Source organism: Erythranthe guttata, chromosome 4, assembly GCF_056151865.1.
Source record: "Erythranthe guttata isolate IM_541 chromosome 4, IM_541, whole genome shotgun sequence".
NCBI lineage: Eukaryota > Viridiplantae > Streptophyta > Magnoliopsida > Lamiales > Phrymaceae > Erythranthe > Erythranthe guttata.
Genome location: NC_142536.1, coordinates 2,585,408 through 2,598,576, shown reverse-complemented (window position 1 = coordinate 2,598,576; position 13,169 = coordinate 2,585,408). Strand labels below are relative to the sequence as shown.

Genomic DNA, 13,169 nt, shown 5'->3' with positions numbered 1-13,169 from the left:
AACGCATTGTTTAAATGCTTCATTTTCAATAAAATCGTAGTGAAATGTATCAACAATGCTTTCACTGAGGCATCAGATTTTCTAGCATCTTCATTCTTCTTTGTTTTACTAGCAAACTTATCTGCAGCTCTTTTTCTTTATTATACTAGTTTTTTTTTCTAAAAAATAAGTTATTTATTTTTCCACAACCTGATAAATATTTTTTGATCAATAAATGGTAGTTAAGAGATCTGATGACTCATTTAATAACTCCATTGGAGTTGCACTAAGGGTATAATCGGGATTCTATATTGTTGGAGGGAGTATGTGAAATTGAAAAGGAAAAAAGTCAATGTGTCTTAAAAAGGATGTAATCCGCTTCGTAGCTAGATCACAATATTTCGAAAACGATGGTTGACCGTCATATTATCCGTCGCAGCTTTTACGAAGTCATTCACTAGCTTTAGCAAGTCAGTTGAATATTTTCCTATTTTCTAGATATTAATCAGTTAGTCTGATTACATGTTTTTATGCCTATATAAGACATCATATCTTGTCCTAATTATAGGTTCCTACAATTTCATTACCAAAATTAAGTATCCAAAACAATAACAAATTTAAGAAAGAAAAAAAACAATATGTTGAAGCACAATTTCAACGTGTCCCACTCCGGTAGTACTATCCGAAACCTAGTTTCCGTGCCCAAGTTGCCGTTGTTCTCCGGTCGAGGAACTAATGCTCCTGCATTTTCATTACCAACAAAAGATTCGAAAAGATCTAACGGAGTAATCCGGCGGCACTGCGGCGGCACCGGGATAAAAGCCATACTAACCACCACCACCGCTGCTAAGTCGACAACCACCATTAAAGCAAAGGTGACGTTGCTGCAGGAAGTGTCGGAGGAACCACCCAGCCAACTAGAATCGCCTGGGATCGACAATTCAGTTGACTCGTTCCCTAAAACCGTTCTAGTCGAGCTTGTTGCTGCCGAGCTCGATCCTCGTGAGTATATACATTCAATATTTATCACATTAACTAGTGCATGCATGGCTTGTTTTGATACTGCATGGAAATTTTAGGATAAAAATTAAGTACCAATATACAGTTGAACCTCGATAAATTAATAACCTCGCTTAAATAATGGTTTTTCTCGGTTCCGGCTTGTTGAAATGTATTAAATTATTAGTTCGATAATTTAATATTCACTAAATTAACAAAATTTGCTGGTCCGGACTGTATTAATTTATAGAGGTTTAATTTTTTTTTTAATTATCTTTTGAAGAATCGGGACTAGAGAAGCTTACGATTAAATCATGTGCGCATAGATCAGGATACAACGACAACGAGTACTACTTCGAGACGAGTTTCGATGTTGACGAGGATTTTGGTGAGATCGGTGCTGTGATAATTGAGAATGAAGATGATAAAGAAATGTTTGTGAAGAACATTGTCTTTAAGGGCTTCTCCGCAGCAAGACATCGCTTAGTCGAAGTTACTTGTAACTCGTGGATTCATCCCAAATCCATGAACCCCGAGAAGAGAATCTTTTTTTGGAACACGGTTCGCATCGATCCCCCATTCATTTATTTATTTAATTTTCATGTTCTTTTGGTAATTAAAATCATTAGTGAATTTTAAATGAAGTCATGTCGAAAATGCTCAACGGTTGCCAACGGTAGGGGTAACTTTGTATTTATCAATAGTATAAGGGGATAAATGCAATAATGTTAATAGTACAGGGTGCAAATTGTATTTTACCATTTATTAATTAACATTGAAAAAATTATAGTTTTTATCCGTCAAGTTTGCACTAATTTTACATTTGATCCCCTGCATTAAAAAAACACATTTAGTCCATTATTTTTTTGTTATTTCCATCAATTTACCGTTAATCAGCCAGTTAAGTCATTGATAGACTCATGCTTGATTCCATTAGTTTTTAATGGAAAATTGACAAAAATGACTAAAAGTTATAAAATTTTGAAATATAAGGGATTAAATGTAATTTTATGAACATAAGGGACTAAATGTGAAATCGGTTGTAATGTGGTTTTTGCAGTCATATTTGCCATCACAAACTCCGAGTGGCCTGAAAAGATACAGACAGAAAGAGCTCAAAATTCTAAGAGGCGACGGCCATGGTCAGCGTATACCCGCCGACAGAATATACGATTACGATGTATACAACGATCTCGGCAATCCAGATATCAGCGTCGACTTGGCCCGACCCGTTCTCGGCGGGCCCGATCGTCCCTATCCCCGCCGCTGCAGAACCGGCCGTCCAACAACTAATCAAGGTAACAGAAGATGTACAATACCTTCTTCTTTCTTTCTCTTTTTTTCATGAACATTATCTGTTTGTCAAATTGCCGAAGCTAAACCATTGTATATTCCAGACATCTTTTTCCGTTTTTTTTTGTTTTTTTTTTCATGCACACTATGTGTTTGTCAAATTGCCGAAGCCAAACTTTGTGATCTCAATGTAAATTGGCAGATCCATCGTCTGAGTCAAGGAACGCCAGTTTTTACGTGCCGAGAGATGAAGCATTTTCAAAAGTGAAGAATGACACATTCGCTGCGAAAGCTTTTAAAGCTGTCCTTCAAATACTTATTCCATCCATGGGTGGCGGTAGCATCCCGAACGCCGACCTCGGATTCCCATACTTCACAGCTATAGACACTCTATTCACCCAAGGAATCGAGCTTCCCGATGATTCAGAAACGGGGTCATTACCAAGCATTATACCCAGGCTTGTGAAGTTTATCTCCGAGAAAATTCTCCTTCGTTTTGAGACCCCTCAATTTGTTAACAGTATGATTTAAAGCTCTCTCTCTCTCTCTCTCTCTCTCTCTCTCTCTCTCTCTCTCTCTCTCTCTCTCTCTCTCTCTCTCTCTCTCTCTCTCTCTCTCTCTCTCTCTCTCTCTCTCTCTCTCTCTCTCTCTCTCTCTCTCTCTCTCTCTCTCTCTCTCTCTCTCTCTCTCTCTCTCTCTCTCTCTCTCTCTCTCTCTCTCTCTCTCTCTCTCTCTCTCTCTCTCTCTCTCTCTCTCTCTCTCTCTCTCTCTCTCTCTCTCTCTCTCTCTCTCTCTCTCTCTCTCTCTCTCTCTCTCTCTCTCTCTCTCTCTCTCTCTCTCTCTCTCTCTCTCTCTCTCTCTCTCTCTCTCTCTCTCTCTCTCTCTCTCTCTCTCTCTCTCTCTCTCTCTCTCTCTCTCTCTCTCTCTCTCTCTCTCTCTCTCTCTCTCTCTCTCTCTCTCTCTCTCTCTCTCTCTCTCTCTCTCTCTCTCTCTCTCTCTCTCTCTCTCTCTCTCTCTCTCTCTCTCTCTCTCTCTCTCTCTCTCTCTCTCTCTCTCTCTCTCTCTCTCTCTCTCTCTCTCTCTCTCTCTCTCTCTCTCTCTCTCTCTCTCTCTCTCTCTCTCTCTCTCTCTCTCTCTCTCTCTCTCTCTCTCTCTCTCTCTCTCTCTCTCTCTCTCTCTCTCTCTCTCTCTCTCTCTCTCTCTCTCTCTCTCTCTCTCTCTCTCTCTCTCTCTCTCTCTCTCTCCTCTTTGTATGTGTTTTAAGTAATTAATTTATCGTGCAAGATGAGATTTTTCCTTTTTTTCCCCTTCATTTAACCTCTTCCTGTTTTTACTGCAGGAGATAAGTTTGCTTGGTTTAGGGACGCCGAATTTGCAAGACAAACTCTAGCGGGTGTCAATCCGTGCTGCATCAAATTGGTCATGGTATATAATGCTAGTTCCAGTCTCATGCTTAACTTAGTTTTGGAAACTAATAAAGAACAATGCATATGGTAGAAGCAAATTTCTAAATATGGTTAAATTATTACAGGAATGGCCCTTGAAGAGTAACCTGGACCCTGCAGTGTACGGGTCAGCTGAGTCAGCAATCACAAAGGAGCTCATAGAACAAGAAATCGGAGGCTTCACTACAGTCGATGAGGTAAGACCTGAGCAATTAAAGATTGGCGTTATCCTAATACAGATTTATTACTCTTCTTATCTGATCCATTTTTCGGTTTGTGCAGGCGCTGAAAGAAAAGAAGTTTTTCGTGTTGGATTATCACGATGTGCTCTTGCCATTTGTGAACAAGGTAAGAGAGCTCAAGGGGAGAACCCTTTATGGATCGAGGACGTTGTTTTACTTAACACCTGACGACACATTGAGGCCGTTAGCTATCGAGCTAACTCGACCACCAATAGATGGGAAGCCACAGTGGAAGCAGGTATTCAAGCCTACTTGGGATGCCACTGGTGTCTGGTTGTGGAGGCTTGCTAAAGCTCATGTCTTGGCTCACGACTCTGGTTATCATCAGTTAGTTAGTCACTGGTAAGTTCTGTTTTGTCATTAATTTCCCGACTTTTCCTTCAGACCCTTTTTTATTTTTTACTTTTTTTTCATATCCGAAATCTGTCTTTAGGTTAAATAGTAGTTATGCATGGCCGTATTTCTGATTCTTGATTAATCAAATCAAGGAAGCAAATGAAGTTATTAAGACATCTTTACTTCTTGAATGACACGTTGGAAAAAAGTAAAAAAACAAACTTTTGAAGAGACAGATAAATTGTACTTTTACACTCTCGCGTAAGTCTTGGATATTTGCAGGCTGCGGACTCATTGTGTCACGGAGCCTTACGTAATCGCGACAAACAGGCAACTAAGTGCAATGCACCCAATTTATCGACTGTTGCACCCTCATTTGCGTTACACAATGGAAATTAATGCATTGGCCCGTCAGTCCCTTATTAGTGCAAATGGGGTCATTGAGAGCTCATTCTCCCCCGGGAAATACTCGGTCGAACTGAGCGCTGCTGCATATGACCAATTATGGCAGTTCAACTTGGAGGCACTACCGGCAGATTTAATCAACAGGTAAATGAAATTAATAAAGATGTTGGAAACATCTTATTATTTTCAATATATTCTGAACTAAAATAATATTCTTTTTTTTTTTCTAATATCAGGGGAATGGCAGTGGAGGATCCAACTGCACCACACGGTTTGAAACTCACAATCGAAGACTACCCTTATGCCAGTGATGGTTTGCTTCTATGGGATGCTATCAAACAGTGGGTCACAGATTACGTGGCTTACTACTATCAAGAATCGTGCATCGTTCGATCAGATAACGAGCTGCAAGCATGGTGGAAAGAAATTCGAACAGTGGGACATGGGGATAAGAAGGACGAACCGTGGTGGCCAGAGCTAAAAACACCGGATGATTTGATTGGAATTTTGACGACTATTATATGGGTAGCTTCAGGTCATCATGCTGCTGTAAACTTCGGTCAATTTGATTTCGGAGCATACTTTCCGAACCGGCCTACAATTGCTCGAACAAAAATGCCTACCGAAGAACCAAAGGAAGAAGAAAGAAAACATTTTTTGAAGAATCCCGTAGAATTCCTGCTGAACTGCTTCCCTTCACAAATTCAAGCAGTGGTGGTTATGGCCACTATTGATGTACTGTCCACGCATTCGCCCGATGAGGAGTATATCGGAGAGCAAATTCAGCCTTATTGGGCTGATAATAAGGTTATTAACGCTGCATTTGAACGGTTTTATGGACAATTGAAGGAGATTGAAGGGATCATCGATGCTAGAAACGCAGACACGAATTTGAGTAATAGGTCAGGGGCTGGAGTTGTGCCGTACGAGCTTCTCAAGCCGTTTTCCGAACCTGGTGTCACGGGAACCGGTATCCCAAATAGCGTCTCCATCTAGTTATATAAACCGTTTGTCTGCAACAATAAATCAAACATGGGGTTAATCATCTATATATGTATCTTTGATGATGTATTATATATTATTACAATCAAACGATGGTTTTCGATCATCGCTTTATTAATAGGATATTTTGTGTTATGGGTTTTCGATCATCTCTTTTTCGTTGTAATTTTTGTGCCGTACAAGTCCTGCATTGTCTTTTTTGAACCGCGTTAACGTATTTTTAAATGCTTCGTTTTCAAGAAAATCGTGGTGAAATGTATTAACAAGATATTTATTTTTCCACAACCCAATAAATATTTTCTACCACTCGATATAATAAAAACATAAATAAAATATTAGTGAATGTATAATAAAGAGATACATCAAGGAGTAAAACAAATAAAAATAAAAAAAACCAATTCAAGATTTATATATAATTGATATACATTATTTAAATTACAATTTATAAAGCATGAAGCTTCCACCGAACTCCCCCATAAGACAACTAGTAGAGCCGCCGGCGGTGCTATCTAATTGTCAACGGTCAACTAAATACATACATACAAAATTATTATCTACATTTCGTGAATGTGATTAGCATGTAACAATTTAAATATTTTTTTTTTTTTTTTTTTTTTTTTTTTTTACGAGAGTGTAGGTTTACCCAGTGCACCTATATGGTTGGCTGCGGGTTCCTGCATTACCAAAAAAAAAAAAAAAAAAAAAAAAAAAAAAAAAAAAAAAAAAACAATTTAAATATTCTTTTCTACACGTGGTGGGTCGTGATTGGTTGATCGCATATTTCAATTATTCAATATATCTTTTTTAATTACACCGCCAGCTTATAAAAAATTACAAGTGGACTTGAATTTTCGCTCTTACGCCTTCTTTAATTGGAAAATTATACATTTGACCCGCTTTACATTATAATCTATACAATTAGTTCCAACTAACAGTCAAAAAAAAGCTAATTGGTTGAATATTTTACAACTCGAATTTGATCTAATCTTGTTAATAATTCTTAAGTCGAGTTAATTAATTCCACAAGGTTTGTCTAATGCGTTTTACATCTCTCGTCTGATTTATTGACTATTGCACGAGATTTTTTTTTTACCCAGTGTACACTTATATACTCGTGAGTTCCTCGTTCGTTTCAAAATATGATTAAAAAAACATGTTATTTTTTAAGTAATGACAATTATACCCTTTTGCATTCTCTATATAAAGCAAGGGCTAAAAGTATTGTTCTTACATCACCAAAATACCGAATCCACTCAGTCCCACAATAATATTCATCGTTGCTCTCTTTATTCTTTCATTTTCAAAATATCCAAAGAAAAAGAAACAAAGAAGAAGAAAAAAATGTCGAACCACTCCACCTTAGGAGTAAAAGCTTTACCGATCACCGACGAGAAGCCAACCACGGTTAAAGCGGTGGTCACTGTCCTGCAGACGGTGAAGGGGGCCGTCACCCACCTCGGAATTAGCGGCGTGCTCGATTTTATAACCCAGCTGTTCGGTGAAACTCTTCTCATCGAGCTTGTCGCTGCAGAACTCGATTCCGGTGAGTATATATGTATATACACACACACACACACACATATATATATATATATATATATATATATATATATATATATATATATATATATATATATATATATATATATATATATAGGTGTAGGTTATAAGGCTTGCTTGATATTGCATGCAAATCAAATATATATATTTTTTTTGATATATCTAAACATTTATAAAAGTGACCAAATTAATCTGCTGTTATTTTTATTAATTAAAGAACCCGCAATTAACGATATAAATGTATTGACCGATAATAATTAATCTACTATAATTGACTCTGATCGATCTAGGGTAGTTCAATAATTTTCCATGTGATCTTAAATGCAAATAGACTACAGCTTTAATATATTATATTAAGTGAAGTACTATTTAAGTTAATTAAAATTAAAACCAGAAATATGATAACATGCATGCACGACCTGTCTTGGAATATATATCATGTTCTGTCAACAACTTATTAAATTAAAATACTAATTTATTAAACCATGTTTTCAAACTTATATTATCTAAATCTGACCATTTCAACGAAAATTTATTACATTTTTAATTAATATATCATGTAAAGTATGTACTTATGTAACAATTACAATATAATTGTAAAGTATATAAATATATGAATTAGTTGGAGTATTGTTACCACTTGATTAATTTCTTGGTCAATTTTTATGATCTAATTACTTAATTAATATTATCTTGTAGCTCTAGTTGTTATAATTATAAAAATATTTATTGTACAAGTATTTTTTTTTTAATTTATCAAGATTTAAATATTGATTATTTTTTTATTTTGTTCAAGAAACGGAAACGGAGAAACCTACCGTAAAATTTTCCGCAAGAAGATCAGGAAGTGAAGACAATGAAATCTACTACGAGGCTAGTTTCAAGATTCCAAAGAATTTCGGGGAGATTGGTGCGGTACTAATTGAGAATAAACATCACCATGAAATGTTTGTGAAGAATATTGTCTTTACTGGCTTCTCGAGTACGAGTGACTCACTCGAAGTTACTTGTAACTCGTGGGTTCATCACACATCCGACGACCTTCATAAGAGAGTCTTTTTCTCTAACAAGGTTAGTTTAACATTACACCTGGTAAAAAGTATCGGGTGATTTTATTTTCGATTTAATGAATTTTAGAAAGGAAAAAAAGTAATTAGAAATCACCATGGGCAAATTAGTAAATTAACATTAGATTATGCAATGATTGGTTGCAGTCATATTTGCCACGTGAAACTCCAAATGGTCTGGAAAGGTACAGAGAGAAAGAGCTCGAGATTCTACGTGGCGATGGCCAAGGGGAGCGCAAAACCGCCGACAGAATATACGATTACGATGTTTACAACGATATCGGCGATCCAGATTCCGACGACGATTTGGCCCGACCCGTTCTCGGAGGCTCCGTCCATCCCTATCCTCGCCGCATCAGAACTGGCCGCCCTAGAACTAAGAAAGGTTAGAGATTGTTTTCGATTCTTCGCATGCACACCATGTGTTTGTTAAATTGCCGAGCTAAGTCTTGACGTAGTTTTTTGATGTGAGTCCATTTTTTTTTTCAATTAGCTCGAAAGTGTTTAGATTCATCTCAATTTCGTATTATGTAAACCGGCAGATCCATTGTCTGAGAGACCGAGCTCCATTATGTACGTGCCGAGAGATGAAGCATTTTCAGAAATAAAGAATCTGCAATTCTCAGCAAACACTGTGTTCTCAGTTATTCATGCATTAATTCCATCGCTGAAGAGTACGGTCTTAAGCAGTAATGAATTCCCACACTTCACAGCTATAGACACTCTATTCAATGAAGGAATTGAGCTTCCGAACGATGCAACAGTAGGGGCGTTAAGAAGTATCATACCTAGAATTGTGAAGGCTATCTCCGATTCCGAAAAAAGTGTCCTTCGCTTTGAGACCCCTGAATTTATCGACAGTAATTCACATATCTCTGCCTCCTTTTTCTGTAATTCTACATTTGCAAACTGAAATATTTGCGTTGAACTGCTTCTTCTTGTTATTGCAGGAGATAAGTTTGCCTGGTTTAGGGACGCTGAATTTGCAAGACAAACTCTAGCAGGAATTAATCCATGCGTCATCAAATTGGTCACGGTATGCTCTCCAACTACATTTTTTTTCTTCTCTAGATAAAATACGTAATCTTGGTAATTTTCACTTTCTTTTGGTTAGTGTGACAAATAATTGGACTTGACGATTGCTTTGGTAAAACTGATGCGGAGGATCATATAAATTTTTCTCTCTCTTATTAGAATCAAGTCTCATCTTAACTATATTTAGCAAGGAAAATATTTGGTAGAAACATACTTCTAAATATGACAAAGTAATCACAGGAATGGCCATTGAAGAGTAACCTGGACCCTGAGGTGTACGGGCCAGCTGAATCAGCAATCACAACAGAGCTCGTAGAAAAAGAAATTGGAGGCTGCACGACAGTCCAAAAGGCATTGGAAGAAAAGAAGCTTTTCATTATAGATTATCATGATGTGTTCTTGCCATATGTGAACAAGGTAAGAGAGCTCGAGGGGACAACTCTTTATGGATCCAGGACATTGTTTTACTTAACCTCTGACGGCACATTGAGGCCTGTTGCAATCGAGTTAACTCGACCACCAATAGACGGGAAGCCCCAATGGAAGCAAGTGTTCAAGCCAACTTGGGATGCCACTGGTGTTTGGTTGTGGAGGCTTGCAAAGTCTCATGTCTTGGCTCATGACTCTGGTTTTCATGAGTTAGTTACCCACTGGTAAAAGCACTTTTTATCCCAAAATTTATATTGTCATACAGCTAAAAGTTGGTTTATCTTGAAGTTAAATAATACTAAAGAGAAAAGAACTCTAAACCGTAGTTCCAGCAAGTCTGATTATATGTTCAACAATTTTGGAGTAGAATTGAATGGCCATATTTCTGACTCTCAATTAATGAAGTCGGATGGCTCATCGAAACTTAAAGATTACCTTGAGATTGGTCAATAAATTCACTCTCATTTTTGGACATTTGCAGGTTGCGTAGTCATGCTTGCACAGAGCCTTACATAATTGCAACAAACAGGCAACTAAGTGCAATGCACCCAATTTACCGACTGTTGCATCCTCATTTACGTTACACGATGGAAATTAACGCTTTGGCTCGTGGGGGCCTTATTAATGCTGGTGGGATCATTGAGCGTGCATTCTCACCTGGAAAGTATTCCATGGAATTGAGCTCTGTTGCCTATGACAAACTATGGCAATTCAACCTCGAGGGACTACCAGCAGATTTAATCAGCAGGTAAATCAATTAATAAAGGTGTTGAAAACGCATATATTGTTGCAGTACGAACTAGGAATTTCAATTTAAAATTAAAAAAAAAAAAAATTAATGGGGTTTGTGTTTGCAGGGGAATGGCTGTGGAGGATCCAACTGCACCTCATGGTCTGAAACTAACAATCGAAGACTACCCTTACGCCAATGATGGTTTGCTTATGTGGGATGCTATTAAAAAATGGATTGCAGACTATGTTGCTTGCTACTATCAAGAACCGAGCCTCGTACAATCAGATGACGAACTCCAAGCATGGTGGACAGAGATTCGAACAGTGGGCCATGGAGATAAGAAGGATGCAACATGGTGGCCAGAGCTAAAAACTCCCGAAGATTTGGTTGGAATTTTGACGACTATCATATGGGTAGCTTCGGGTCATCATGCTGCTGTAAACTTTGGTCAATTTGATTTCGGTGCATACTTTCCGAACAGGCCTACCATTGCTCGAACACAAATGCCAACTGAAGACCCGAACGATGAAGCAACGAAACAATTCATGGAGAGGCCTGAGGAGTTCCTGCTAAAGAGCTTCCCTTCACAAATTCAAGCTACAATAATTATGGCCATTATTGATGTACTGTCCACTCATTCGCCCGATGAGGAGTATATCGGAGAGAAAATTCAGCCTTATTGGGCAGATGATAAAGTTATTACGGCTGCATTTGAACGGTTTAATGGAAGAATGAAGGTGATCGAAGGGATTATTGATGCTAGAAATGCAGACACGAATTTGAGGAACAGGGTAGGTGCTGGAGTGGTGCCGTACCAGCTTCTCAAGCCGTTTTCTGAAGCTGGTGTCACCGGAAAGGGTGTCCCGAATAGTGTTTCTATTTAATTACGGGTTTTCGATCATCTCTTTTCGTCGTATTTTTTGTGATGTACAAGTCCTGCATTGTCTTTGTTGAACCGTGTTAATGCATTGTTTAAATGCTTCATTTTCAAGAAAATCATAGTGAAAAGTATTAACAATGTTTTCTTCATTCTTTGCACTCCTGAAGTATAGCATTTGTAATACTTACGCCTTAAAGTATCATTTGAAACACTTACCCGCCTAACATCAATTATTTTATGGCGACGGATATATACAAATCCATTTTTTTATTAGTTTCAAAATCACATAAAGGGGTTTATTAGTTCAAGCCTGTAAATTAATTTAATCTTATTACATCAAGACCAAAGAGGACGAAAATACCCTTATCCACAAATAATACCCAAATACAAACAAACTCTATTTTTAATTTGTTCAAGACCCAAAAATAAAAAAAAAATCAAAAAAAAAACACTCACGACTGCCACCGCAACGCCAACCAGTGAAACTTCCACCGCGCCGACGACGACCAGCGACCCACCCACCGCACCACCACCAAAAAGTAAGTCATTTTTACTAAACTTTTGTTTGTAAATTCTAAAATATTAATCGAGTATCGATTCTTCATAAATATGGGTGGATGAATATTAATCTATGCTTATTTCTTGTTGGGTTGCAATGTTTTAGCCGATTTTGAAAAAAAAATTGAGATTTGTGTGTTTTCGTTGGTTTCCCAAATCGGTTTACCCAGACCGAATTTGTACACGAAAAACGGCGTCATAATGCTGATTTTTGTTAACCAAATCGGCGACACAACGTCGACTTTACAAGTAAAAATCGGCGTTGTAGTGCCGATTTTTTTTTTTTTTTTTAATATTTTGTGTTTTTATTTGGTTTTGAATTCCATTAAGTGTAAATTATTATTTTTACGTTGAAGGTCTTGAACTAATAAAAAAATGGGCTTGCATATATCCGCCGCTCTAATTTATATTTTAAAATTGAAACATAGGAAACATAACAATCTAATAATTATTGGATCATAAAATTAACTAAAATTAAAAAGTAACTAAAATTAAATTATTGGAAAATAATTAAAATAAATATATATATATATATTGTATAATAATTAATGAATATATATTTTAAGAAATAAATAAACTAAAATAAACTTAAAAGATTACTATTAGTTAAGTATTGATTTCTTAAAATTTATGGATATACATATATTCGATTAATTGGTTCAACAACAATTAGATATTATTTATTAAATACGCACCCAACGCAAAATAATATTTTTAAATTTTAAAATATTGCATTTCTCAAACAAATATTTGTAGTTGTATAGTTTAATTATTCTTTTTTAGTTATTCCTTTAAATAAAAGAGCAAATTTTAAGGTATTTGTATTTAAAATACAAATTAAATTATGCTTGAGGGATGTAAGTGATACAAATGATACTTTAAAAGGTAAGTGTTACAGATAATATAATTTAGGGGTGCAAACTATAATTTATAAAGCATGAAGCTTCCACCTAACTCGTAATCCCGCAGCCATAAGATAAGACAACTAGTAGAGCCGCCCCCGCGGTGTTGTCCAATTGTCAACGGTCAACCGAAATACATACATACATACATACATTGTTCATATATTCGATCTATGCATATAAATATTAAATTTATTACAAAGTCCTCTGCATTTGGTGAATGTGATTAGCATGTTACAATTTACTATTCTTATCTACACGTGCTGGATCGTGATTGGTTGATCACATATCTGTAACATACCTG

General features: G+C 36.7%; 2 protein-coding genes across 2 annotated transcripts; both read left to right on the top strand.

The window, feature by feature from the left end:
• The first annotated feature begins 511 nt into the window (after positions 1 to 511).
• LOC105951140 (linoleate 13S-lipoxygenase 2-1, chloroplastic) lies at positions 512 to 5,847 on the top strand. Its single transcript, XM_012974532.2, has 9 exons — positions 512 to 981; positions 1,262 to 1,539; positions 2,039 to 2,276; positions 2,474 to 2,791; positions 3,611 to 3,696; positions 3,803 to 3,913; positions 3,999 to 4,300; positions 4,577 to 4,843; positions 4,936 to 5,847. The coding sequence occupies exons 1-9, from the start codon at positions 618 to 620 to the stop codon at positions 5,693 to 5,695; spliced, it is 2,724 nt and encodes a 907-aa protein (XP_012829986.2). The 5' UTR covers positions 512 to 617; the 3' UTR covers positions 5,696 to 5,847.
• Positions 5,848 to 6,721: 874 nt separating this feature from the next.
• On the top strand, positions 6,722 to 11,554 carry LOC105951147 (linoleate 13S-lipoxygenase 2-1, chloroplastic). Its single transcript, XM_012974538.2, has 8 exons — positions 6,722 to 7,244; positions 8,058 to 8,332; positions 8,476 to 8,713; positions 8,871 to 9,188; positions 9,279 to 9,364; positions 9,604 to 10,016; positions 10,274 to 10,540; positions 10,650 to 11,554. The coding sequence occupies exons 1-8, from the start codon at positions 6,872 to 6,874 to the stop codon at positions 11,407 to 11,409; spliced, it is 2,730 nt and encodes a 909-aa protein (XP_012829992.2). The 5' UTR covers positions 6,722 to 6,871; the 3' UTR covers positions 11,410 to 11,554.
• The last annotated feature ends 1,615 nt before the right edge of the window (positions 11,555 to 13,169 follow it).

Coding starts and splice junctions, on each gene's coding strand:
- LOC105951140 (XM_012974532.2), top strand. CDS start 618: ATGTTGAAGCACAATTTCAACGTGTCCCACTCCGGTAGTACTATCCGA. Junction 1,540..2,038: donor GAATCTTTTTTTGGAACACG/GTTCGCATCGAT, acceptor TGGTTTTTGCAG/TCATATTTGCCATCACAAAC. Junction 2,277..2,473: donor CCGTCCAACAACTAATCAAG/GTAACAGAAGAT, acceptor GTAAATTGGCAG/ATCCATCGTCTGAGTCAAGG.
- LOC105951147 (XM_012974538.2), top strand. CDS start 6,872: ATGACAATTATACCCTTTTGCATTCTCTATATAAAGCAAGGGCTAAAA. Junction 7,245..8,057: donor CGCTGCAGAACTCGATTCCG/GTGAGTATATAT, acceptor ATTTTGTTCAAG/AAACGGAAACGGAGAAACCT. Junction 9,189..9,278: donor GACCCCTGAATTTATCGACA/GTAATTCACATA, acceptor TTGTTATTGCAG/GAGATAAGTTTGCCTGGTTT.